At 41.7% G+C, this 23,963-nt stretch overlaps 1 protein-coding gene across 2 annotated transcripts in view; it reads right to left on the reverse strand.

Moving 5' to 3' along the window:
- The window catches only part of FOCAD (focadhesin), a 315,637-nt gene that overhangs the window by 48,516 nt on the left and 243,158 nt on the right, over positions 1-23,963 (reverse strand). For both annotated transcript variants that reach the window (XM_029919606.1, XM_029919607.1), the window contains exons 24-29: positions 22,595-22,639; positions 17,337-17,445; positions 14,783-14,899; positions 11,622-11,860; positions 8,439-8,528; positions 1,815-1,962 (exon numbers count right to left, since the gene is read on the reverse strand). In XM_029919606.1, coding sequence (XP_029775466.1) covers positions 1,815-1,962; positions 8,439-8,528; positions 11,622-11,860; positions 14,783-14,899; positions 17,337-17,445; positions 22,595-22,639 — 748 coding nt within the window. The remainder of the gene's footprint in view (positions 1-1,814; positions 1,963-8,438; positions 8,529-11,621; positions 11,861-14,782; positions 14,900-17,336; positions 17,446-22,594; positions 22,640-23,963) is intronic.

Here is a 23,963-nt window from a genome sequence, read left to right on the forward strand (position 1 = left end):
GGATAAGGACTGGGTTCAAGGATCCCTACCACAGACTGGGCACTGTTCCGCTGCCTAGCTCACGGGTCCTAACAATGTTAGGAGATGGGTGTCACGGTTCCTTCTTTACAGGTACGGACTTTGAGGCTCAACTACATAGAGCTTGCAAGGGACAGAGGCGAGATTCAAACCCAGGTCTTTAGACTCAAAATCAAAAAGTTCCTTCACAATCTCAAGTGAGGACACAGCACGAATCAACAGGAGAGGCAGATTTTCATCACCAGTGAATGCTACTATTAGCCATGTGCTCTGATCCAAGGCCAGACAGGAGAGGAATCGCAAAGAAGTAAAACCCTGTTGCATTAAGTGTCCCCTGTAGGCGGAGTGGCGCATAAGGGACCAGGCACGTGGGTTTTAGAGTCACACAAATTGTGTAAAATAGAGGTAATACTACTTTCCACAGAGCACTGGTGTGCTAATTTAATAAATAAATGAATAGATAAATGAATATATGGATAAATTATAAGTAAAAAAGAATGCTGGAAGTTGAGACCACAATGTCCCCAATTACCCGTTTACGGGCTAAGTAACTTGGGGCGCGTCACTCGATCTATGTGAGCCCCAATTTTTGCAAATCACGGTTAATCACCCCCTCCCTACCACCTCCCACTTCTCTCACGAAACTTCCTTTACAGAGATGCTGTTAAGGCAAAGCAGAAAGGTACAACTCCTACCTGTGGCCGATACGGCATGAGAAAAGGAAGCAGTTTCTAAGGTAGAAATTGGGTAATAAAACATCAGAGGTGGGGAAACACAAAACTGCCTGCTCGAAGCCTTATGAATCAAAACATCAAGGCAGACCGACACTTCGGCTGGAAAAACCCTGCTTTCCTTCACTAATCACATGGCCCCTTGGTGGCAAAATGTTCTCCTTTTGCTTAAAAAAACAAAAAACAAAAAACCCAACGTACTTCTAAACTGTGTTCTGTCACTGCTTTAAAAATGGAAATGTGGTGCCTGTATTAGAACAAAACTTCAACCCTGGGTGCCCCAAAGAAATTCACCGATTCAACAAGTCCTATTGCTGAAAGCGGAGGGAGCGGGCAGGGAACACAGGCACCATTATGCAACTCATCAATAGCTCACGGGCAGGCCGGAGAAAATAGAATCGCTCTAATGAGACAGAGAATGTGGCCAGGCCAGCGGGTCGTCGCCGTGCGCTCCCAGAGAAGAACACAGGGCCGCGTGGCTTCACCTGGCTGCAGAGACACACGCCAGGGACGTTCGCTCGGGACACACAAACCGTGTCACACGCACTGCGGTTGTGCAGTTTTGCGCCATCGCAGAAAAATCTCCATGAAGTGTGGTAAAGGGAATTTCCTCAATGATTTTGCATGCTAGCTGACATTCAGAAAGGGGGGTGGGAATCAAACGCCTTTTTGCTCCGCAGTTTCTTAGGCTTGTTCTGGGCCACCTTTTAAAGTTACGTTTGGCTGGAGCATAATTCTAAAGATCACCATTTAACTTTCCTGCGAAGATTGCAGCTCTTCTTAGGAAAGTGACTTCTAGCAATGCTGACTTAGGTTTTTGCATTCACTGAAGGCTCCTATCTTCTATGCCACATTTAAGTCTGAGTTGATTTAAACAGCTGCACCATCTGAAAACCTTATGATCTAATACAGGTTGTTTGCCACTCAGAGTTTTCTTTTTATCCTGGCCTGAAACTGAGGAAGAATTTAATTTCAGGGTTACCAAAACATGAGAAGTAGAAAATAAGCAGCCACAGGAAAACAAAAGACAACGAAGGGAAGAAAGCCGTCATCTCCGGCTCCTACCTCCTGAAATGTTCTGCTTTGGCTCCCACTGTCATCTAGGTAGGTAGAGAGCTTCCGAAGTGATGCTGCCACGTGAACTCGAGACTCCATTCGATTGCTGTGGCTCATGAGGGACAGAACAAGTCCAACTCCCAATATACAGCCCGTGCTTGGATGCAAAACAAAAAAACAAAAACCAAAAAAAGAGGTGTTAAGATCACCAGAAATCCATGTTACCGCTTTTCACTTATCAGGAGGGTTTATGCTGCTCTTCAGTCTGAGGCAAGATGGCTGGCTTCTAGATCTGCTGCCCGGGATGTAAGTGTGTCCCCTGAACCACGACAGGTGCACCCACTGCTCCCCTCGAAAGGAAAACTTTATATCCAAACAAGTGTCTGTGGCCTGCGTTCGTGCTATGTACGTGCTGGGGAAGAACAAAGGAAAATATGAAATAGTTTTCCCTTAAAACTCTATGGTAAAGTAGGAAGACAAATAAACAGTCAAGTCAGGGCACCTCTGCCCTTGGAGAAATGCCATGGTCCTCCGCACTCTCCCCCTATGTCCCCATGTTGAGTGCATCGTGATTGGCTGAGTGGGAGAGGAGACTCCATTTCAGGATTTGAGCCGAGGACACCTAATAACGGGGGGACACGTTGCAAGGCATGATGATGAGGGACTGCTGAGTGCTTCGTGTTTCCCAGTCAGCTTCCCCAAGTGGAATTCCGTTCTGAAACTATGTGTCTGTCTGTGCGCAATGACATTAATCCTCTTCTCCCTCTGACCCCTCGGGGTGCCACTGGGTCAGAAGAGAAAACGGACAAATGACAGGCTTGTCAAAAGTTACCCCATGTGACAATTCAGTTGGAATCTTGGGCTTTGTGCCCCAGTTCTCGTGAAAGAAGACATATCCATTTAAAGAAAAAAAAACTGTTTTCCCAGAAAACTTCTAGTTAGGATGATAAGATAATGCAGCTGGCCGGTGATTTTCTACTTAAAAAAAAAAAAGTTTTTGTCATCATTGTTGTGTTTTGAACTGAGGAACTGCTGAGTTTTTCAGAAACCATCCCGAATCTGGTTGGGCTTGCCTCTCCCGACATCTGCTGCTTAGGATGACATTCCAGGGTATTTCTCCAATAACACCTTTCAATGCCCGTATGCTGTGTCACTTTGCTCCTATATAGTAATTCTCTTCTCAGCTGGTGTCAAGAACGTTCGCATTGCTTCCTGCACATGTTAGTTACTTCCCCCAAACACCTCTAGCAAAGGAAGCGTCCATATCTGATAAAAAGACACCCAAAAGGATAGAGAGGCTACAGGATTTGTTCAAGGTCACATGGAGAGTTTACAGCAGATAACGGCCAGAAGACAGAGTTTTCAGAGTCCCAGCCTTCTGTTCCATCTGCCAAAGCCCAGGCCCCTCTCAGCGCTCCCCATATGATGCCTTGATGAAATTCTATGAGAAGGCACCATATCTAGAACGTGTTACTCTAGAATCTATTGTGTAACTATCTGGCATTAGGAAATCCTTTGTAAAGAAGCTACTGCAGTCATACTCCGTCATTACTCGGGCAGAAGTGCTGTTACAGCTTACACAAACTTAACAACCAGCTCAACTAGCACAATGTACTGCCAACCAGTGAAATCAGCATCTAGCATCTGAACACTGTGTGCTTTGGAGACAAACCAGTTTCTGAAAGAGGAAAGACACTCTTCGTTAGTATTAATTTATAGTCTTTGTTTCCATTTAGGATCTACAGGTAAGTTTTTTTGTTTTTGTTGTTTGGCTATCTTTCTATACAGATGCATATAAAAATTTGACAGAATTAGAACCAAAGACAGAGTTAGACAAAATGAGATTAAGGGGCACCTAGGTGGCTCAGTCGGTTAAGCATCCGACTTGGGCTCAGGTCATGATCTTACAGTTTGTGGGTTTGACCCCCGCATCGGGCTCTGTGCTGATGGCTCAGAGCCTGGAGCCTGCTTCAGATTCTGTGTCTCCCTCTCTCACTGTGTCCCTCCCCCACTTGTGCTCTTTATCTCTCTCTCTCTCAAAAATAAACATCAAAAAAACTTTTAAAAATGTGAATCAATACTCTGAAAAATTTGATTTTTGCTCCCTCTTGACTATTTAACCACTACTTTTGCTTAAGATTTCAAAGCCTCAGGACACCTTCCCTGGCCTAGCAGGGAGCCTTTTTATTACTCTCCCACAACACCTTATGCTAATTTACTTCAGACAATCTCAATTATAAGTTCTGATGAGGATTATCTGTCCACGTCCCACTAGCCGACAAGCTTCATGAGGGTGGGTACGTTTTCTGATTTTCTCTCACCACAGTATGTGGGCACCTAGGATTCTGCTTTGACGGGGATAAATGTTCACCCAATATTTACTGAATGCTGAAGAACTGACCCAAGGCAGGGTTCTGAGAGAGTCTAAAGTGGAGGGAAGATCTACAAGGACAACAACAACAAAAACAAGATTTGATTCTTAGATTTAGTTGGAGGCGAAATTTATAAGTGCTAAAATACGCTGAATATATTACCCACGATTCAACCAAGAGAGCTCAACTTCCATTTCTTGCCAGACGAACTTAAGAAAGAGGAGTGTCAGAGTCGTGTTGGAATAGGACACCTCTCAAAGCTCACTAAGGTATCAGGGTTCAAGTGGCAGGTGGCGGGGCGCCTGGGTGGCTCAGTCGGTTAAGTGGCCGACTTTGGCTCAGGTCATGATCTCACTGTTTGTGAGTTCAGGCCCCTCATCAGGCTCTGCGCCGAGAGCTTACACTCTGTCTCCCCCACTCACACTCTGTCTCTGAAATAAATAAACACTTACAAAAATCAGAAAAATTAAGTAGCAGGTATCTAAGTCTTGCTTTCTGGCTATCCTGGGCATGCCAGAAACCTTTATCCTCTGGACTGAAGCTCGTCTTCACCCCAAGGCCTACGGGCACAAAGGCTTAGACAAAGACATCCTGGCTTCTAGCTCATACCTACCTAAATATTATCACAGCATAATTATTCTTGGGCGAGGTTACCATTAATGATGCTATTCGTTGCTACAATGGTAGATGACTGTTGTCATACGTGAATACATAATCTAGCCACGTGCATCAGTGTGCCAATATAAATATGCTGCAGTATATGCGTGAACTGACCTTCTAAGCTCCTTTTACTCTGTCCCGCTTTTCCAGCACACCCCAAGAAGGCAGTCCTAAAGTGTTACTCCTGGTGTTTTCTTCTGATTTCCAAATTATCTGTATATTAAGGAGCTTAATTTTTCCCCTAAGTCTTAAGGATTCTTCTTGGTGCTGAGGTCAGCATGTCTACACATTTACCTCATTTTAGCTTCCCTTTGATATGTTTGCCAGCTCTAAACCAAGAATAACTTGGGCAGAGGTAGCTTTCACATCTTTCTCTCCAACGAAAACAAAAAGGAGTTCCATGGTGGTGCTTTGGGCAGATGAAATAAAAACTAATTATAATATTAGGTATTCATTTCAGGCCTGGGAATTAATAACATGAATCTCTAAGAATACTAACAAATGATGAAGAGAACTTAAGCTTTAAAATTATATGCCCTATTATGTGCTTACTTATTTGAATCTCTCATTCGATCATATTAAAATATCACTGGCAAAAAAGAAAATCTATGACCTAAGAGCTATGCAATTCTGCCGTGTGTGTTGCTGTACTAAATGAGATATAATGATTATAATGATACATTTTTTCGAAAATTAACCAGATGAATCTTCAATTCCTTACTTTATTGTGGGCAATCCTGCAGACTGAGTATGAGGCCATCTAATAATTAGTTCTAATAACGGTTAACATTTGTATCGCGCTTTGCCCTTTACAAAGTGCAACATAAATGTTATCGTATTTGTAAAAGCTCAATAGTAATTAACCAACGCAGGTCATTGATGGATGGCATGACTAGTTAAGGCTGCGAGGATTGCAATGGCACAGTAACCACCACTAGATGGCAGCAAAATGCAAGCGATTGGGCTGCAAACACAGAGCAGCCCAGGAGCAGGTTCTCACAGCAGGGACGTGTCCATTAAACCAAGCAAGCGTGGTGAATTTGCTCTGGGTGAATTCTATCACTTGAGGTAGCCCGCTCCCAGATCTATTAACTACATCCCGGTAATGCTTCCACTATTTCACTTGAGGGAGGACCCCCCAGACTCCTGAATCCCATTAGACAGGGGACTACTTTATGCCTGGGCCCAGTTAGACCCTCTTGCTCTCATAGTTTTGTTTTGTTTTGTTTTTAAATAGTGAGACACACCCATGTGTTAAAAAAAAACAGTAAATTCCATACTGTCAGGTGTCAAATTGCTTTCTTTCTACTGAAATGTGTTCTTTACACAGAACTATGCAAGATAGAAAAATGTCTTTGAAGTCAGACAATCTACGCTTCTCCCCCAACTCCGCTACTTACTGTGTGACCTTGAACCAGTCTCCTATTTAAGACTCATTTCCTTCATCTATAAACCAAAGTGATGAGTATTCCTGTCTTAGTATCAATATTTAGGTTGTCAGTGGGGCTTCATTACAGAAGAAGCGGATGTGAAAACGCCTAGCACAGTAGGCTCGGTATTAGTTGAACTTGAAACCAGACACAGAGCTACCTAAGCAGTAACAGCCACAAAGTATTAGGAATGACAAAACACTAAACTTCATCGACTGTAGAAATAACAGGAGTCTGGAGAAGACAGGGGGAGAGGTTCTTGAAGGATCTGGGCTTTTAACTGAGCTCTCTGAAAAACAAGCAAGACTTCACTCAAGGCCAGGAAGCTTCTGAGGGCCCTATTCAACTTCATTCTGCAGGACGAGTCCCCACCTAGGCCCACCCTCCCATCTCCCATACACCACGCTTAATCATTAAGGAGGTAAGAATCAAGAAAGACGAATGAAATAAGAATCTTACTAATATAAAAAGTTAACTTCAGAGTTAAGTGTGCTTAGACACAGGAGGTTTTTACAAGAATACCCACACTGTGGACAACTCAGTTATCTCCCATTCAAACTTTCTGCAGACTAGTGGAGGTAACATGTGAAAATCGTGCCTGATTGTTCCAACTGGCTGAAAGCCTGCAACATGTTAATCCACAAATCTGTTCCCAGCTTTATAATACCCTGAGCTACAGCTATGATGAATACTTGTGCGGGAAGGTAGGGCCAGGGAGAGGGGGGAGGGGCTCACTCCTTGTTTGCAAAAGGCAACTCGGCCAATACCTGAATTGGGCTCAAAAATACCAATTCTTCATCAGACCCAGTAACAGTTAAATGGCCCCATCCCTTCCATTAATCATTTTCTACATTCAAGAGGCTTCAATCATAGCACCAAACTCTTTCCCCATATTCAAAGCCACACTCGAAAAACATCTCATTTCATCTCTAATGTGTTTCATGATAAACTGGGTGGGTGTCAATGATTCTTATCTAAGCCTGCATTTCAAGGAAGACCCTACAACTACCACTCCTAGGTGAAGATTTCATGTTCTACTCAAAATGAAATATATGATACATGTAGTTACTTCTACTATTTGCTCTTTTGTTAGTCTGAACGTATTTAGCAGGCTAGATATGAATGTAACTTCAGATCATAAGTTCCTAAAGGTCACAAATGTAAACACTCATATCTAAATAGTGCCCATAACAGCAAAAAGGAAATGAATTAATAACCTGGAGGTTAGTGCTTACAATTTATTGAGTTTTTTAATGACAGTGAACCCCATAGGATCTAAACCTGAGGTTCCAAAACATGTGAAAGTCCAAAAAGATATAATGTAGGTCCTCAAGTGTGTCAATATTTCAGAAAACCTATTAAAACTGTACATTCTCCCACACAATCACATAGACCAATTAAAACATTAAATGTCTCACTAAATGAATATGTTGAACACGGTTTTTTGAGGTATTCTTTTTTTAAGGATTTTATTTTTAATGTAATCTCTACACCTAACACGGGGCTCGAACTCACAACCCCGAGATGAAGAGTTGCCTGCTCTACCGGCTGAGCCAGCCAGGCACAAGGTATTCTTTTCTAAATATTCCTTTTTGGTCTTGGTTACCTTTCACAACTGGAAGAATAAATTTTCACATATTTAATAGACAAAAATATTTAAAAAGCTATGAGGTCTGGGGTGAGACAAGGAGAACCTGTTAACACTGAAGGGGTTGGGAGCCCCTGATGTAACGTATATTTGCTTCCATTTTGATTCTCAGTCATTGGATTTCACAAGGGAAATCTAAATTATGGATCAAAGGCTCCCTTCATCCAGTCAAGTTCAACCATTCAAATTTCCAATCAAATATCAACCATTTAAAAAGGTTAAGTCATGCACATAAGTCTCCAGATACATGCTTTGTATGATAAGGACAAGATAGAATTAAGGTATTAGTAACTTAATGACAGCCATGAAGTGACATGCATTGCTTTGTACTGAAGCAAACTATTGCTGAAACATGGTTTTTAGAACAAGTAAGCTTTAATTACAGGTTTTTGATAATGACTGAAAAACTCTTTGTGAAGGAATTTGAGATCAAGTCCTACAAATACGTCATGATATAATGCAAAATTCAAGGCCAAGGAAGATTTGATGTCTAAGTATCAGGGAGGAAATGGAATCAACATACTTATATTCAAGACTAGCATCAAAGCAGCAATTTTCCAGGGCATCCAAAGACTTCATCAGAAGAAGGTTCATCTGTTGGCCAGATATATCACTAGGCAAAGCAAGAGGAAAAACTGAATTACTAAAAATAATTCAAATGTCCGACATACCATTTAATACTTTCCTCAATATTTTAGTGAAAATACATTTGGTTAAAAAAAATGAAAGTAATAATATTGATGATTCGCATATACTTCTTTTGCAAACAGAATCTGAGAGGATTTGAGTTTCTGTACTGTATAATCACTTGTAAGCCACTAAACTCAAAAATGACTACTTTTGTATTTCCTCAGCCCATTCACATTTTAAATCACTGAATAACAAAAACCACAATCGAATTCCAAAAACATTTTTAAGAAGGCTAACGTGATTTTCTTTAGAATAGGTGACAACCCACTGAGATGATGTTATCAATAATCACTTGTGAAGACCGTCACTTCCAATTTCATGTCTCAACTGCAAAGGCTGTTAAGTTCTACTCCTTTTTGCAAAGGGGGTGGGCGGGAACCCCAGTAGTCTATTTTTCTGCTTTTATACAGTAATTGATGTGGTTTTCCAACGGTCTTGGTGAGGACTACGACTTCTGGAGTAAAACAAAACTTACAGGGTAGTTCTATGGCTGTTTTCTCAGGCAGAGCTGTGGGCTTTATCACCAACACTTTTTTTATCAAGGGGTTTCTAATATGTCAACTCTCCTGTGGCCGCCTCGACCATACTAAGTGGAATGCAGCCCCAGGAATGCCAACCAGCCAGAGAGCACTTTAAATATTTAAATAAGGTCTTCTCAAACCCAAAAATATAGTAGTTTGCCTGAGGTGAAGGATTGCATTTTGCAATGAGAACATGCATGTGCGCGCACACATATACACACAACACACACACACAGAGTTTTAATAGCTTTGACTAAGTAAGTCTTATTACAGTTGTTCTCTGGAGTAAAATACACTTAACTATCCTAAACAAATGCTAAAGAGAATCTACCATTATCCCCTGGGAGTTATGACAGAAGCAAGCTTTGGAATAATATGCTTTTCCGAATAAATTCTAGGCTGGAATATAAATTCAGGCGACTTTTTCATAAGCCTGAGCTAAAACTGGATTGTCACGATTTCTCTTCTACAAGGTGATACTGTCCTAATCCTGTTCCCCTGAGGGGTCATTCTGCACTTATTTGAGGTCTTGACTTTTCAGGGTCAACAGCCCTCTCAACCTGCTTACCTTAATTTTAGAAAAATGGAAACCTTCTCCAATAATGGCATTATCTGGTGGACACTCTCATTATCTAGTAAAATATTCATTAGCACCGAAAGTAAATATTTCAGGTTCCTGTGCTCCGAACAATTAGGAAGGTGGGAATCATGAACAAGGATACCACTGGCTAGAGTAGGAACGCACTGACCAAAGGATGAAGCATGCAATCCAAACAGATAATTAGAGCAAAGTGAAAATGGGCCCCTAGTCTGAGGCTGTTTGGTCTTGGAGAGAGCTTCCTGGTGTCCTTCCCCAGGCTCTCCTGCAAATGCAAAGCCAAGTAAGACAGATAGGGGAGGATTCCTTCAGGTTTCTCCAGGTAGCATAATTAAATTAACCACACATGCAAGCTTGTCGGGCCCTGAAGCCAGCAGCCGCCCCCCTACACTAATGAAGAAAGGAGCCAGAGCCAAGGCGGGATGAAATGAGTTGCCTGGAATTAAACCGCCATGGCTCATTTTTAGTTGTAAAACATGTTGCTTGAAAGATGCTGAAGAAAGAGCATGAACACAGATGGTGAAGAAACTGCCATTTGTAGCATCGTAGCAAAGGGAAAAAAAATCACTTTCAAGTTTTAAGCCTTTAAAAAATATGTTGTGTTCTGTCACACACAGAAGATATGTAACCGTCAATTCACATGCAAAGGGCAGCTTTTTGTTCATGTCCAGAACCAGGCCTGTAAATACTAATGCTGGTGAACTGAACAAAATGAACATTCTAGAAATGTTTCATTTATGATCAAGAAGACGAAGCCAATCTTCCCAATCGTCTGACAGATGTTTCTAAGAGCTGAAAATGATCAACTGAAATCTAGTATTTCCCTAGATCAATAGCAGTTCTCCTAAAGGTTTCACATAATGGTGTTTGCACAAAGCTATGTGAATTACAAATGCAAACGTAACCACTGGTTTCGAACTGAAATCTAAATATAGCATAATGTCATCCATTTACCCACATCGACACTGTTTCTTGGCTTTGGACAGACCGCTCATTTCTGCCAACCAGGGAAGTTTACGGACATCGAACATCACAACAGGATGCCTCTCCTGACTACCGTATTTCCAGTGCAGGAAAATAGGGCTGAATCCAAGTCAGTGACATCGAAATATTCATGATACTCAAATATTCATGTTGTACCACACTACAATCAATCTGGATGTATAAAATTCTAAGATTTGTTATAAAATAAAGAACAAATATAATGAACAACACAATCAAAGTAGATTTATGCACAAGAAAACTTTTCCATCTAGTGGAATTTTCCACTTGGGTCTTTGATATTCTGTTAGCTCCATTCAAGGGTAAAGCTACCAGTCCCAAGACTGACCAAACTGAATAAAGCATGCAGTATAATATTCACAGATTAAGACTCTTTAAGGATTATAAAAATGTAGCCAGGGCACAGGATAAAAGCAATATTTAAAACTGGGTACATGCAGTTCTCAGGTGATTCGGGTAATTCCCAGCACCCTCAGGCATAAGGGATACTCCAGTCTTTTGTCTCCCATTTTACCAATAAAGGACCAGCAATTATTTTCACCCGCATAAACCAGGAAAAAAAGAACCTCTTTTATTTTTAGTACCATAAGATTACACTTTTCCTCGTATCTACTACCCAGATGTATCCTGGGCTTTCATCTAAGGATGGAATGATTTTCAAGTAATCATCACTTTAATGAGAGCAACCCTAAAAATATACTAATATCTTTGTGATGGCGTTTTTAGAAAGATAGGTTCACTCACAAAGGAGAAGAAAAGATCAACTAACTTGCCCGTTTCGAAAAGTTTACGGCCCACACGCTGCTCGGAGCGTGCACAGACGCGCGTGCACGTGATCCACACCCTAGGCCTACATCACAAAGAGGGCAAGGAGGAACATTTTAATAAACTGTACCTGAGTTTCTCCTCACACAAGCGAGACAGAAACATCCCCAAAGCAAGGCCCATGTGGATTTGCACGGCTTGAGACTCATCGGCTCTTGGTTTCCCAGGTAACCTGGCAGTCAGCATGTTTAGGATTTCCTCAACCTTCTCTTTGCAAGAGATAATGAAAACTTGCACCAGGAGAGACAAAGCCGTGGCGGCAGCAGAGCGGGCGATGGCACTCGCTGTGTTTTCACCAGAATAGGATTTCTAGGACATGCCGGAGAAAGAAAACAGGGGGTTGGCCTTTTGTTCAAAACATGAAGGAAGCATCCTATCACGCACGCATGAGACACAGCAAGATAAGCTTCTCTGAGATCCACTCCCGCCAATGAAAAATCTAACGAAAAAACCCCTCTTTCTGGGCTTGTCTAGGTTACCTTGCACTCTTCCTTATGAAACAATCCTCCACTGAACAATCAGCTGATTAACAATATCTTTTTAAGTTTGGGGGGAAAAATCTTAAGTGTCTTCTTTTAAAAGGTGTGAATTCCCTCACTTATAAAGCCTGAACACATTTCAGTGTTTTGAAAGCCCACATGTGTATATAATAAAGAACCCAAAGTGAAGTTACCCAAGCTTGGAGAAACCACCAAGCCACATTATAAATGTGTAGAAAGCCAATTTTCTTGGAGAGAAAGTGTGTGTGTGTGTGTGTGTGTGTGTGTGTGAGAGAGAGACAGAGACAGAGAGAGCGAGAGAGCGAGCATGCGTGTGCACTGGCGCTCGGCAGCAGGGCAGGGGCGGGGGGAGGCGGGGAGGGGTTAAAGTTTAGTATGAGGGAATAAGTGTAAGTTTAGCACAGGGATCCATTGGCAGATCTCCCAAATTTTTTGGTGGGAACGCTTCCCAGTAGATGGATTATTTCCTACAGGGGGTTAATTCCTTTTAATTAAAAAGGAAGTTGAAATCCTAAAAGCCTCTGGTTACAAAGCAATAACCAGCTATTCAAAATGAAATGGGGAGCTCTATACGCGCTTTCCTATATGTAATTATGGGAAAAGAAATGAATAACAGCCCTAATAAAATGACAGGGCAGCTGAATATGAACAGCTTCTACAAGAATCCCGCGTGAGGGAGCTCCAACAGACGCTATACACATTTATAAATATGTCTCAAGTGGGGAAGAAAGCCCATTTATCACTCTGCACTATTATCCACTTGAACTCTTCAGACACACCATAAAGGCCATGCCGTCCCTTGCAGTTAAAGCACGTTAAAAAGTGTTTTTAATTCTGTACCCATTTGCTCTCTAAGCTTTAGCACTTTTTAAGGATAAAAATCAAACATGTGCTAAGGTATTCTTTCAGCTAACATGGCACTCCTGTAATGGCAACACCATCCAAAGTGACCCAGCTGCTAGAACACTGAAAATAGAGAAAGTGACTTTCGAATCAGGTTCTTGAAGAAGTATAATAAGGCAAAAATCACAAAGGTAAGAGGCAATCCTGCGCTGGCGACGAAAGAGATTATTTTTATTGGTTAGCAAGAACTAACAGCCTTATCAGAAATTGCATAGAGTATCCTGTCCCGGTGACTATCGGAATCGGGCGGCTATGGCAAAGACTCTATATCGCCAGCTTTTCATCCATCATCAAAGGGATAAGGACACTTCTGACAGAAAACAAACTATCCTAAAGAAAGTCTTTGCGTAAAATCTACTTTCCAATTGAATTCTACATTATCTAGAAGTCATTTTTTTGGTTCCCAAGTATAGTTTAATATTCTAGTTCTAGACCCTGAGCCCCAAATGAATACATACCAGGTCCTCCCCAAAGAAGGAGAACACAGAAGGACACAGAATGTTGTACAGACAAGAGCTAAGGCAGTGGAGTTTCAGGCTAAATTCATGATCTTAACAACAGTTCACAACCTGTGCTATATTTTTATTCAAGTCAACTGTAATCCTCCGCCACTCAGCTGATTGTCCCGTGACCAGTGTAAGCAGTGGAGAGTGATAAAGCAGAACCAGAATAATTCCATGCAGATACCAGAAATAAGGCATGCACTAGAGCCAAAGAAGGGAAAAGAAAACCTCAACAAAAAAGTTGTGTTTTCAGTGTGTTTCAAAATCTTAGGATATTGGCATGAAGAAAAAGAGTGACTTAAGTAACAGGTGCTTTTTTTAAAAATCAACAATAGTAGTTTGTATGTAAAGAGTACTTCACAGTTTTCAAAACATTTTCCCACAAATGATATCATTTGATCCTCACTAATCTTTTATAAATTTGGCAAACCATTAAGTTTTGCCTTCATTTTACAGGTAAGGAAAACAAAATGGTGGGTGAAGTATCAGGTCAACTTTCACAAAACTATTAAGGGGGGGGCTGGGGCTAAAATCACTACCAATAATATTGTTCAACTGCCTCATTTACACACAAGGAAACAAAGGTCCACAGAGAATAAGTGAACTGCCCACGGTCACATATCATGAAATTAAAAAAACTATGACTGGGGGCACCTGGATGGCTCAGTCAGTAGAGCATCCAACTTTGGCTCAGGTCATGATCTCATGGTTTGTGGATTCGAGCCCTGCATCAGGCTCTGTGCTGAAAGCTCAGAGCCTGGAGCCTGATTCAGATTCTGTGTCTCCCTCTCTCTCTGCCCCTCCTGCACTTGTACTTGGTCTCTTTCTCTCAAAAATAAATACATATTAAAAAAAAAAAAGCAACAACTATGGCTGGACACTCAGGGACAAGAATCTTCAACCAATGTTTATTTCACTGCAACTGTAGCTCTTGACTCTGACACACTGGAATAATCTAGAGACCTTTTAAGAGACTAATAATGTCCAGGGCTCATCCCTAAGCAATTAAATTAGAGGAGAGTCCTACAGGTCAGTATTTATTTTTTTCTATATAGAGAAATTTTACATATATATATGTAATATATACATTTTAAAAGTATATACATATATACTGTAAAGTAGATACATATACATACACAGATATATACATATATAAAAATATATAGATACACACACACATACACACCTGCATACACTTAAAAGTTCCCTGGGTGATTCTAACATACAGCTAAGACTGAGAATTATCCCACTGCATGGCTTTCATGTGAACAACTAACAGGCGACAACTCAACCCTTCAGTTTTTCAATCTTATTCTCAGACTTACATAATAAAAGGAGGAGAAAATCTGTCCTCTGGGTTGGTAATGGCTATCCACGATGACTAGGAGAGTATCAGACACCATGGAAACCCACTCTTTCATTGAAAGGAAATTAGGCTGGATCTGTAAATGAAGGAAAAAACCCCATGATATGGTAATGGAAAAAAAGAAAAAACCTAAACATTATTTCTAGATCTGGTTACAATCTCCTTCTGTATTAAAGAGTAAAATGCTCTTATCAAAAAGTAAGTTTCACTGGCCAGGACTTTGGGAAGCAGATAAGTATTTGACAAATACACATCCTCAACCTGTGCCCAAACAGGTATAAGATTTACCTTTCGTTCAAGACAAGCAGAGGTGAGAGTCTGGGGGCTGCAAAATGGACCACATCAGAGATCTCTCAGTGCTTGCCCATGTTTAGCGAGGGTGATGGGGGGGGGGGCGGTTACGAAAAGAGACAGGCAGAGAAAGAAACTCAAAATGTCTCATTTCTATGACTTGCCATTTCACAAGGGAGGCGCTGAGGAAGCAGTCTACAAAATTTTCATCGCCATGTTTAGCATTTCTGCTTACTATCACCACTTATTTATCATTCTGAATCATCACAACATTTGCCTAGCTAAGTATGTATGAAAGCATGAATAATCTTCAGTTGGGAAAAGAGGAGGCAAGAGAATGTATGACAAACAACAAGAAAATCCAACTCATTATAAAGAGAACTTGGTTTTAAAAACCATTCATGACCCTGGATGTCAACAGCATTCATTATCTTACGTGGTGACGCCACTCAGGTGGTATAAATCATAAGGGTCAATGTAACTTTAAGTACCCTTGACTCAAATAAGGCCTTCTTCCTAAGACCTTTCAGCTGTTAGTCATATGCAGCTTTGAACAGAGTTTGGAAACTTCCATTTTAACCGAATGATGAGGTCTTGCGTTTGTACTGGGTAAGAGCCAAAGACAAGGTCATCAGGAATAAAAGCAAAGCCCCATCATCGGGGTGCGTGGCTTCTCGATGTTTTGTGTAATATGTGTCACAGCACAGAACAAAAGGGTAGGGAGTGAAGAAGAGTAAGATGGCCTGGACCTCCACTTCTGAGCTAGAACCCTGTTATTCTGGGCAACTCGCCTATACAACTGCCCCAAACAAGGAATCCTAGAAAGATTCGGTAATCTTTTAGGTCATAAGATTCTACTTAGCATGTTGTCTCAAATATAGAACATTTCCTCTCTAAAAAGTTTCACCTTTCTCATCATTAAATCCACATAGTACTTATTCTCTTGTTCAATAGTGATAGCACCCTTTGGTGAATCCCCTCCTCTGTGATTTGAAGCTGGATTCAATGCTCAATGAAGCTACCCATCGGACCCGCCCGAGGTGTGGGTATGAATGAGACCCTTCGGACCCTGAATCTTAAGCGACCAACACAAGCACAGTAAATGACCAGAGCTGACCCATCCCACTGCGGGTAGTCTGCTGAGATGGTGCTAATATCAGTTCCTGTGCCTGATGTCCTTCCCCAAACCCAGCTGTCAACTGCGCCTTCAATTCCATGGGCTTCCAGATTCCACATCCTTCCTGTTCCTTTTTTATTTAAATGAGAGTGGGTTTCAATGCTTGCAACCAAAAATCTCCACCATGCAAAAGGGTACAGATGGCCCACAAGACAGACTCACTGAGGGAACAGAGAGAGGCTGAGTAACATTGAAAAAAGCCCCGTTTTTGCAGCAAGAAGTCAGAGGATGGTTACTACTGCAGGGAGCTTAGTATCTCCAGCTCTACATACATTAATTCATTGAATCCTCACAACAATCCTGGTAATTCTGGTAAGTATCGTTATCCCCATTTTACAGGTGGGGGACCAGGCTTTGAAAGGGGAAGTTACCAAAAATTGGCCACAGAGCTAGAAAGTGCAAGTACTAGGATTTAAATATGGGACTCTCCTAGTCTGAAGCCTATGCTTTTGAACAACTTGGCTATATTGTCTCCAGTTAAGGCTAGCTAATAGATAATGGGGCTTAAAAGAAGAATAAATCCATGCCTTTTTATTTTGACAGATATGAATTATCTGAAAAAGTACATTGGAAACGAACATTGGCCAGCTCGCCACATGTTTAATTAAGAAATAAATGCCTTGCAAAAATGAATAGGCACTTTGTCACTGACATCTACAATTAAAATGCAAAGTACAATTTTTTTCAGTCAGTAAACACTGCTTATTTATCATTTTTTGACAGCATTGTTCACTCAGTAAGCCTAGTTAACCTCCCAAGATTGGTTACCACTGATGTAATCACAAAAAGACAACCCCTGTTGCATAAAATTGGTACCTTCAAATGGAAATGACCACTTAACTGTGATGGAGAAAGCAAAACAGAAAAGCAACAAGGCAAAAGTGTCTAGGAGACCCTCCGGCTCACAGCATAAAGAACCCTCAAGTAGCATAACTCTGCTCTGTTGCAAAGCATAGACTCTAACCTCGTAAATTCAGGGCCAGGCTCAAAGAGGCTGCTCGCTTTTCAAATGCTGCCCGACTGGTTCAAACCACCCTTGACTCACCTCCGGGACCCCCTCGGAGTCAGAGGAGAGGCTGGCTTCGTGTTTGGATGCGACGACAGCAAGGCTGCTTAAGGCTAACAGTGCGTTGCCCTTGACCACTGGGCTCTCCCTGTTGAAAAAGAAAAAAATTCCAAGAGAGGATTTGGGGGCATTAACTGGGAGAAGAGAAGGCGTTATTACAGAGAAGGCAGGCGAGGTCACAAAGCACTTCCATTCCTTCCCGGAGCTTCACCAGCGCGTGCCTGCCTGCTCCCTGAGGCCGGCAGCTTTTTCCCTTCTCCTGACACCAGTGCTGCGGCTTCCCTCCGCTCACTCACGTGGGCTCATCAGGCTTGTTTTGTAACCTACAAATCTGAACTCGTGTGTCTAAGTTCTTTCTTTCAAAAGCCTTTACTTCATCGTTGGACAGTGCATTTCCTAAGCTGTCTCCTTCCATGCCCTCTTTGGCCAACATAAATCTATCAGTTTGTGCTGAAAACACAAGTGAGGACAGTTATGTGGGTAAGCACAGTAGAATGGAACTGGCCCCTGGCTTTTCTGAGGCACTGGCGTATGGGAGTGGGTGCTGGTGAGCCACTCGGACAGTGTCCTTCACCGGCCACTGGCCTTGCTGGCGGCTTTCGGCCGTCACCATTCTCCTTCCCTTCTTTCCTGTGATATGCCCAAGCCAGCAACCTGTAAGTTAGTTTGTAATATAATTTAGAGCCCCTAGATAAGAGGCCAAAAAAGGCCCGTTTTTATTTTACTTTTTTTTTAAAAATGCTTATTTATTTTTGAGAGAGACAGAGACAGAGACCGAGATAGTACGTGAGCAAGGGAGGGGCAGAGAGAGAGAGGGAGACACAGAATCGAAAACAGGCTCCAGGTTCTGAGCTGTCAGCACAGAGCCCAACATGGGTTTCGGGCTCATGAAGCATGAGATCATGACCTGAGCTGAAATTAAGAGTTGGAGGCGCAACTGACTGAGCCACCCAAGCGCCCCTGACTTCTGAAGTTAGTATCAAGAAACCTGAACCTTTTTTTTTTTAACGTTCATTTACTTATTTTGAGAGAAAGTGAGGGAGCCTGGGAAGGGTAGGGTGAGAAGGAAAGAGAGAGGGAGAGTCCAAGCAGGCTCCACACTGTCAGCACAGAGCCTGACACGGGGCTTGATCTCACGGACTGTGAAATCATGACCTGAGCTAAAATCAAGAGCTTAAATGATTGAGCCACCCAGGGTGCCCAAAGAAACCTGGACCTTTTAAAATATACTTACCACTTAAAAATAAATGTTTAGTGTTATTCCGTAATTCCAAGGTGCTTCTATAGAATCAAATCTTAAATGGGACACTGATGAGATCCTCTTGGCTTGCCACCTGTGTTATAACAGAACTCAGGCAAGACGGCACCCATATCATCAATGTTTTGGTTCTGTTCTGGTTGTGGGCTCCCATAAGAACAGACAAGTGTTTCCCCAGAACTGGACTTGAGACATGAACGTGAACCCGTGCGTCCACCCAAGCACGAGTCCTGTCCAAGAATGACCCCAGCCGAGGAAGGGAACAGATATGTTGGATGAGGAAGACTTCTGGCCCCACTAGTGCCCCGTGTTAGCTAACGACCTCCAGACCCAGGCCACAGTCATGACTAAACATGTGAGCTAGGGGGCATGAAATGGTTAGGATCCACACATGTTCTTGCATTTTTGCTTCCATTTGGTAAGAATGGGACTCAGCACTTGCCATTATCAAGTTCCTCCATCTGCCTGTGCATCTAATCCCTCCTGCCTTCTCGTTCTCCCACCTCGGGCTTCTTAAACTCAGCGAAAGCTTGCTCTGTGGGGTTGGTCATTTGGTTCGCTCATTCTTAATTTGTGCCACTATGAGGCCTGCCGTAAGTTGATAAGACCACAACGTTTATATCAGGGGATGGGATGGAGGGAGAAAATAAAAGGAAGACTAGAAGGCTAAGCAGATGCCTTCAACCCACGTTTTGCAGTGAGGATTACTGGGAACTCACACAGCTAAGAATAAAACACCAGAAAGCCGGGAAAGGTCTGCGCATTCCCATGTGGCCAAGCCATGACATCACTTAAAAAAATAACAAAATTATCATTTATTTCTAATACGATCTCTTTCCTTTAGCTGAGAATATCCTCAAGCCTGTCCTGCTACAGAAAGGCCATGAATCTGTATATTAAAAAAAAAAAGTTTTAAATTCTCAGTGATGAGAATTAGATCCCCAGTGGTTACTGCCGTAGAGAAAAACCTGGAGGGTCACTGGGAATACGGTATCCAGTCTTTTTTAAAAAAAACAAGGGTATTAGACAAGATGACACAAACAGTACTCTTATAAGCCCAAAATTCTGAAAGGGCATTTAGCCTCAGTTCCAAAACCGTGCCCCAAATGCTTCTGTTTCAGAAGTTTTACTGGCTTTGACATTCCTGAACATGTATTGTTCTTGTAAAATGGAGAAAAATAACATTTAAAGCCACTAGTAATGAGACCTTCGGTTGCGGACTAACGGCGTATTTGGATATTAATCTCTGAGTAGAAAAAAGTATTTCACAGTCCACGCAATACATGCTCAGACCAAGCTATACATTTCACGAAGGTATTGTGACCAGGTCCTCTGGGTCATGTCTGCATTCCCTGCTTGCTGCATACAGTGACTTATGGAGAGGAGACACTCAATGCACATTTACTGAAACAAATTCACAGAGGGCTGGCCAGGTGAAAATCTACAACCGATTTGGCAAACACTCATTAGCTTGCTGACCAAGTAACTATCTGTACCCCCCCAGCCCCCTCCCCAAGCCCAGTCAGGCAGTAGTCTCTAATTTGCATAATAACATGTCAGCATCAGTACAGTATTTATCTAGGCAACACCACTAGCATTTTAATTAAACTGTCCTTTGGAACAAACTGATGCCATTAACCTAATTAAAAAGCACAGGGAAGGATGAGCTATAAGGATGCTTTCTTTGGGACAAAGTATTACATTACATATTAGTAAAGTGACCCAGTCCTTTGGGGATTTTCATCTTCGGGTTCAAATCTATTTAATTAACAACAATGACAATAAACTTATATCAATCATCAGGCTTTATCTGTATTCTGATTCTCCCTTAGCCCTATCCTTGATGCTTTAAAACTGCTCTTAAATGAGCAAATCAGTCTAATCCTGTGACTGGTGTTTTACTTCCTGCATTTAACTTATGGTTCAAAACAAAGTAAGTCTTACAATGGCCCAAACCAGCCTGTGGCAGGCATGGTCCAAAGAAGGCTAAGCTGGCAGCAGGTAGTGGTCGGGTCTTCACACGGGTGGAGGAAGCCAGTGAGAAAAAGTAAAGAGAGGGAGGCAGAGTGATTCCCCCCCCCCCCCCCCCCGCCTGCTCTATCATGAATCTCTCAGCCTTTGAACTTGACTTGCTGTTATACCTACTATTGTCAGCATTGCTTTAATAAGATAAGGTCTATAAAATACTTTGAAATTTTTGATGAAAAGGTAACACCATGAGAACATGAATTATTTTTACTCTGTGCCACTGAGAATGTGAACACATTCTTCTTAGGCATTTCATGAAACGATGCTTTGCAAATCGGAAGATTAAAATCTTGTTGAAATAAAATTTTAGAATGGAAAATGCACAAGCTACTAGAGAAGCAAAATTATAGCTTGTTTTAATAGAGAGCTGCTAGGTTCTTCAGTGTTCTACTTTTTTTTTTTTCCTGCAAATGTCAGAGCATGGTTTTTACCATGATATAAGTAGATTACTAATAGAACAAACTATGAAAGGTAAGGGCTGAAGGCAGCCCCTCACCCTGCCCCAGCACACCTCCCTCCCTCCGAAGGCAGCTGAGCGCTCCCCCACTGTGTCTGCAATTCACCAAACTACATAAGCAGACACAAATGAGTCCCTATCGAAGCCTCACTGTACTTTAGTTTTCATTTTGTCAATAGATATGTCAACAGATATTTCCCAGTGCCTCCCACAGAAGTGAGTGCAGGGGAGGATTACCGCTTCTATTTCCCTTGATTCAGAAGGCATGAGGCTGAGTGATGAACAGTACTGTGAACAGACCTTACAGTAATGCACTTGCCTAAGAAATTACTGGTAGAACGCAAGCTCTAAGGGAGATTGTGTTTTTGTTCTATTAAGGCAAAACCTATTTAGCCGCAGAAGGTTCTGGGACACGATAGGGATAAACTATACTGCAATTAAATATGTCTAGATAACATGGACACGTGAAATCCTGCAGGTCAAAGGCTTATCTATGTTATTTGGTGGATAAGAAGAAAGGAAGTCAAGCAGAAATGGCAGCAGCTAAGGGTGCCACTGGAAGGGAGAAGCGGACATAACTGACATGTAACTTACTGCCAGAGACAATTACTCAGCTTGTTAGCAAAGGAACCCAAAGAGATTGTTCAAGCAAGTTCATTAGGGTATAATTTTCTGTTGACAGTTGGCCTAAGACAAATAAAAAGCCTCAAGGTAGTAATCCTCGTTATTTTTGTTAAAACAACCATAAGGATATGATTGAAACCGCCTTTTTAATGGGTCATCACGTTTGTTCTTAGTATTTGAAAATTCAATTTTTTGGAGTGCCTGGGTGGCTCAGTCAGTTGAACATCTGACTTAGGCTCAGGTCCTGATCTCACAGTTCGTGAGTTCGAGCCTCGCATCAGGCTCTCTGTTGTCAGTGCAGAGCCCGCTTCTGATCCTCTGTCCCCCTCTCTCTTTGCCCTCCCCTGCTCACATTCTCTCTCTTAAGACAAATAAAAACATCTAAAAATTCAATTTTTAGATATCCTAGACCCCATAACACAAAGGGAATGAAAGGAAGTACTACTGTGATTTATTTCCTGGCTCACATTTGAGATTTAATACCTATTTGTAGAACCCACATAATTCACATTAGCAAGGATTTCTCCTTCAAACCACAACACCCCCCCTTCTCCACCCCAAACTAAATGAGAATCCTTTAAATCTAAGTCAAAGCACAAGGCATTTTGTTAGGTGAACAGCAAGGGCACGACCCCAGCGACTCTTGATGTAGAAGTCATGTTTGTATTGATTCCTCCATATTCTCACAAAAAGACATTAACTTAAGAATTAACTTGAGAAAGGATAACAATTGATTTTTTTTTTAAATAATTGAAGAGTCCTTTAACGTTCTTAAAGTTAGGACATACTCTTAATGGAGAAACTATATACACCTGCCAGGAAAAAAAATGTTTACAGAAAATTTTTGGTAAGAGAATAAATGCATCTTACTTTACAGCCGCCTTGGTGATCTCATCAGTCAACATGTCTCGGACCCTGCAGTAAAGATTGGAAATAGGTGCAAGAGTGCATGTTAGAATAAGAGCCCAATTTTTTTTGCTTATCCATCAGTTAATAAGAATCCCTGGCAATGACTCCAGGTCCCAAAACTGTATGTGTGGAATTCTACTTCAAAGAGTTTCCTCTTGCCTATTCCATAAGTCACTTATTGGAGGCAAGGAAGGAGGTGGCTATAGACACACAGTATGGTGATAGTGTCATCTCTTAAACTGAATGGTGGCTATACTAATGTCCTTTCTATTATATTCTTAGGTGAAGCCTTTGGGAGGTCATGCGGGTGGACCCCTCATGAATGTGATTAGTGCCAATGAGAAGACACACCGAATGCTTATGTTCTCTCTCTGCTCCCCCAACACGTGAAGACACAAGGAGAAAGGGACCACCTGCATACAAGGCAGCCGGCCCTCGCTGGCATGAGATCTCTTGGCACCTTGATCTTGATTATCTCGGTCTCCCTCCAGAAGTGTGAGAAATAAATTTCTGTCGTGTAAGTCAGCCATCCAGTCTATGGTATTTTAGTTATAGCAGCCCAAACTCACTAAGACATTCTCTCTTTTTATGCAGAAGAGCTCACTAAAATAGGAATTTATTGTTTCCAAATTGTAGGTAATGGAATAGTGGCTATGTATGTACACAAAATAAAATTTTAAATGTAGCTTATAAAATCACTCGGAAGTTGACAGAAAATAATTGCACTGTGGATCTGAAGATCATATACTCAATTCAAATATTCACAAAATTTTTTTCAATATAAAAGCCCTGAGATATAGGAGAAAACAACCATTGACTGCCATATTTACATTTTGAAGCAATCACAGATATTTTCATTACATATTTTGAGTTTCATAAACTCAAAAAATTTTATAAATACTATAATACTTTTGCAAATATAAATTATGTCGGCACTCTTCCTGTCATAGGAAATATTTAAAAATCTTAGCTATTCAGCACTCTCTGAGAATGACTCAATCTTAAGAGCCAAGTATATCTACCATCTTCAAAGAAGGAAAAGCTCTCCAGTAATTGTCCCATTTTGCTCCTTCTCATGCATCAGAACTCATTTAAAACAGCTCATCTTCAGGGTGCCTGGGTGGCTCAGTCGGTTAAGCCTCCGGCTTCGGCTCAGGTCAGATCTCACATTCGTGGGTTCGAGCCCCGCGTCAGGCTCTGTGCTAACAGCTAGCTCAGAGCCTGGAGCCTGCTTCTGGTTCTGTGTCTCCTTCTCTCTCTGCCCCTCCCCCTCTCATGCTCTGTCTCTCTCTGTATTAAAAATAAATAAAACATTAAAAAAAAATTTTTT

This window comes from Suricata suricatta, chromosome 13 (genome assembly GCF_006229205.1).
Source record: "Suricata suricatta isolate VVHF042 chromosome 13, meerkat_22Aug2017_6uvM2_HiC, whole genome shotgun sequence".
Classification (NCBI taxonomy): domain Eukaryota; kingdom Metazoa; phylum Chordata; class Mammalia; order Carnivora; family Herpestidae; genus Suricata; species Suricata suricatta.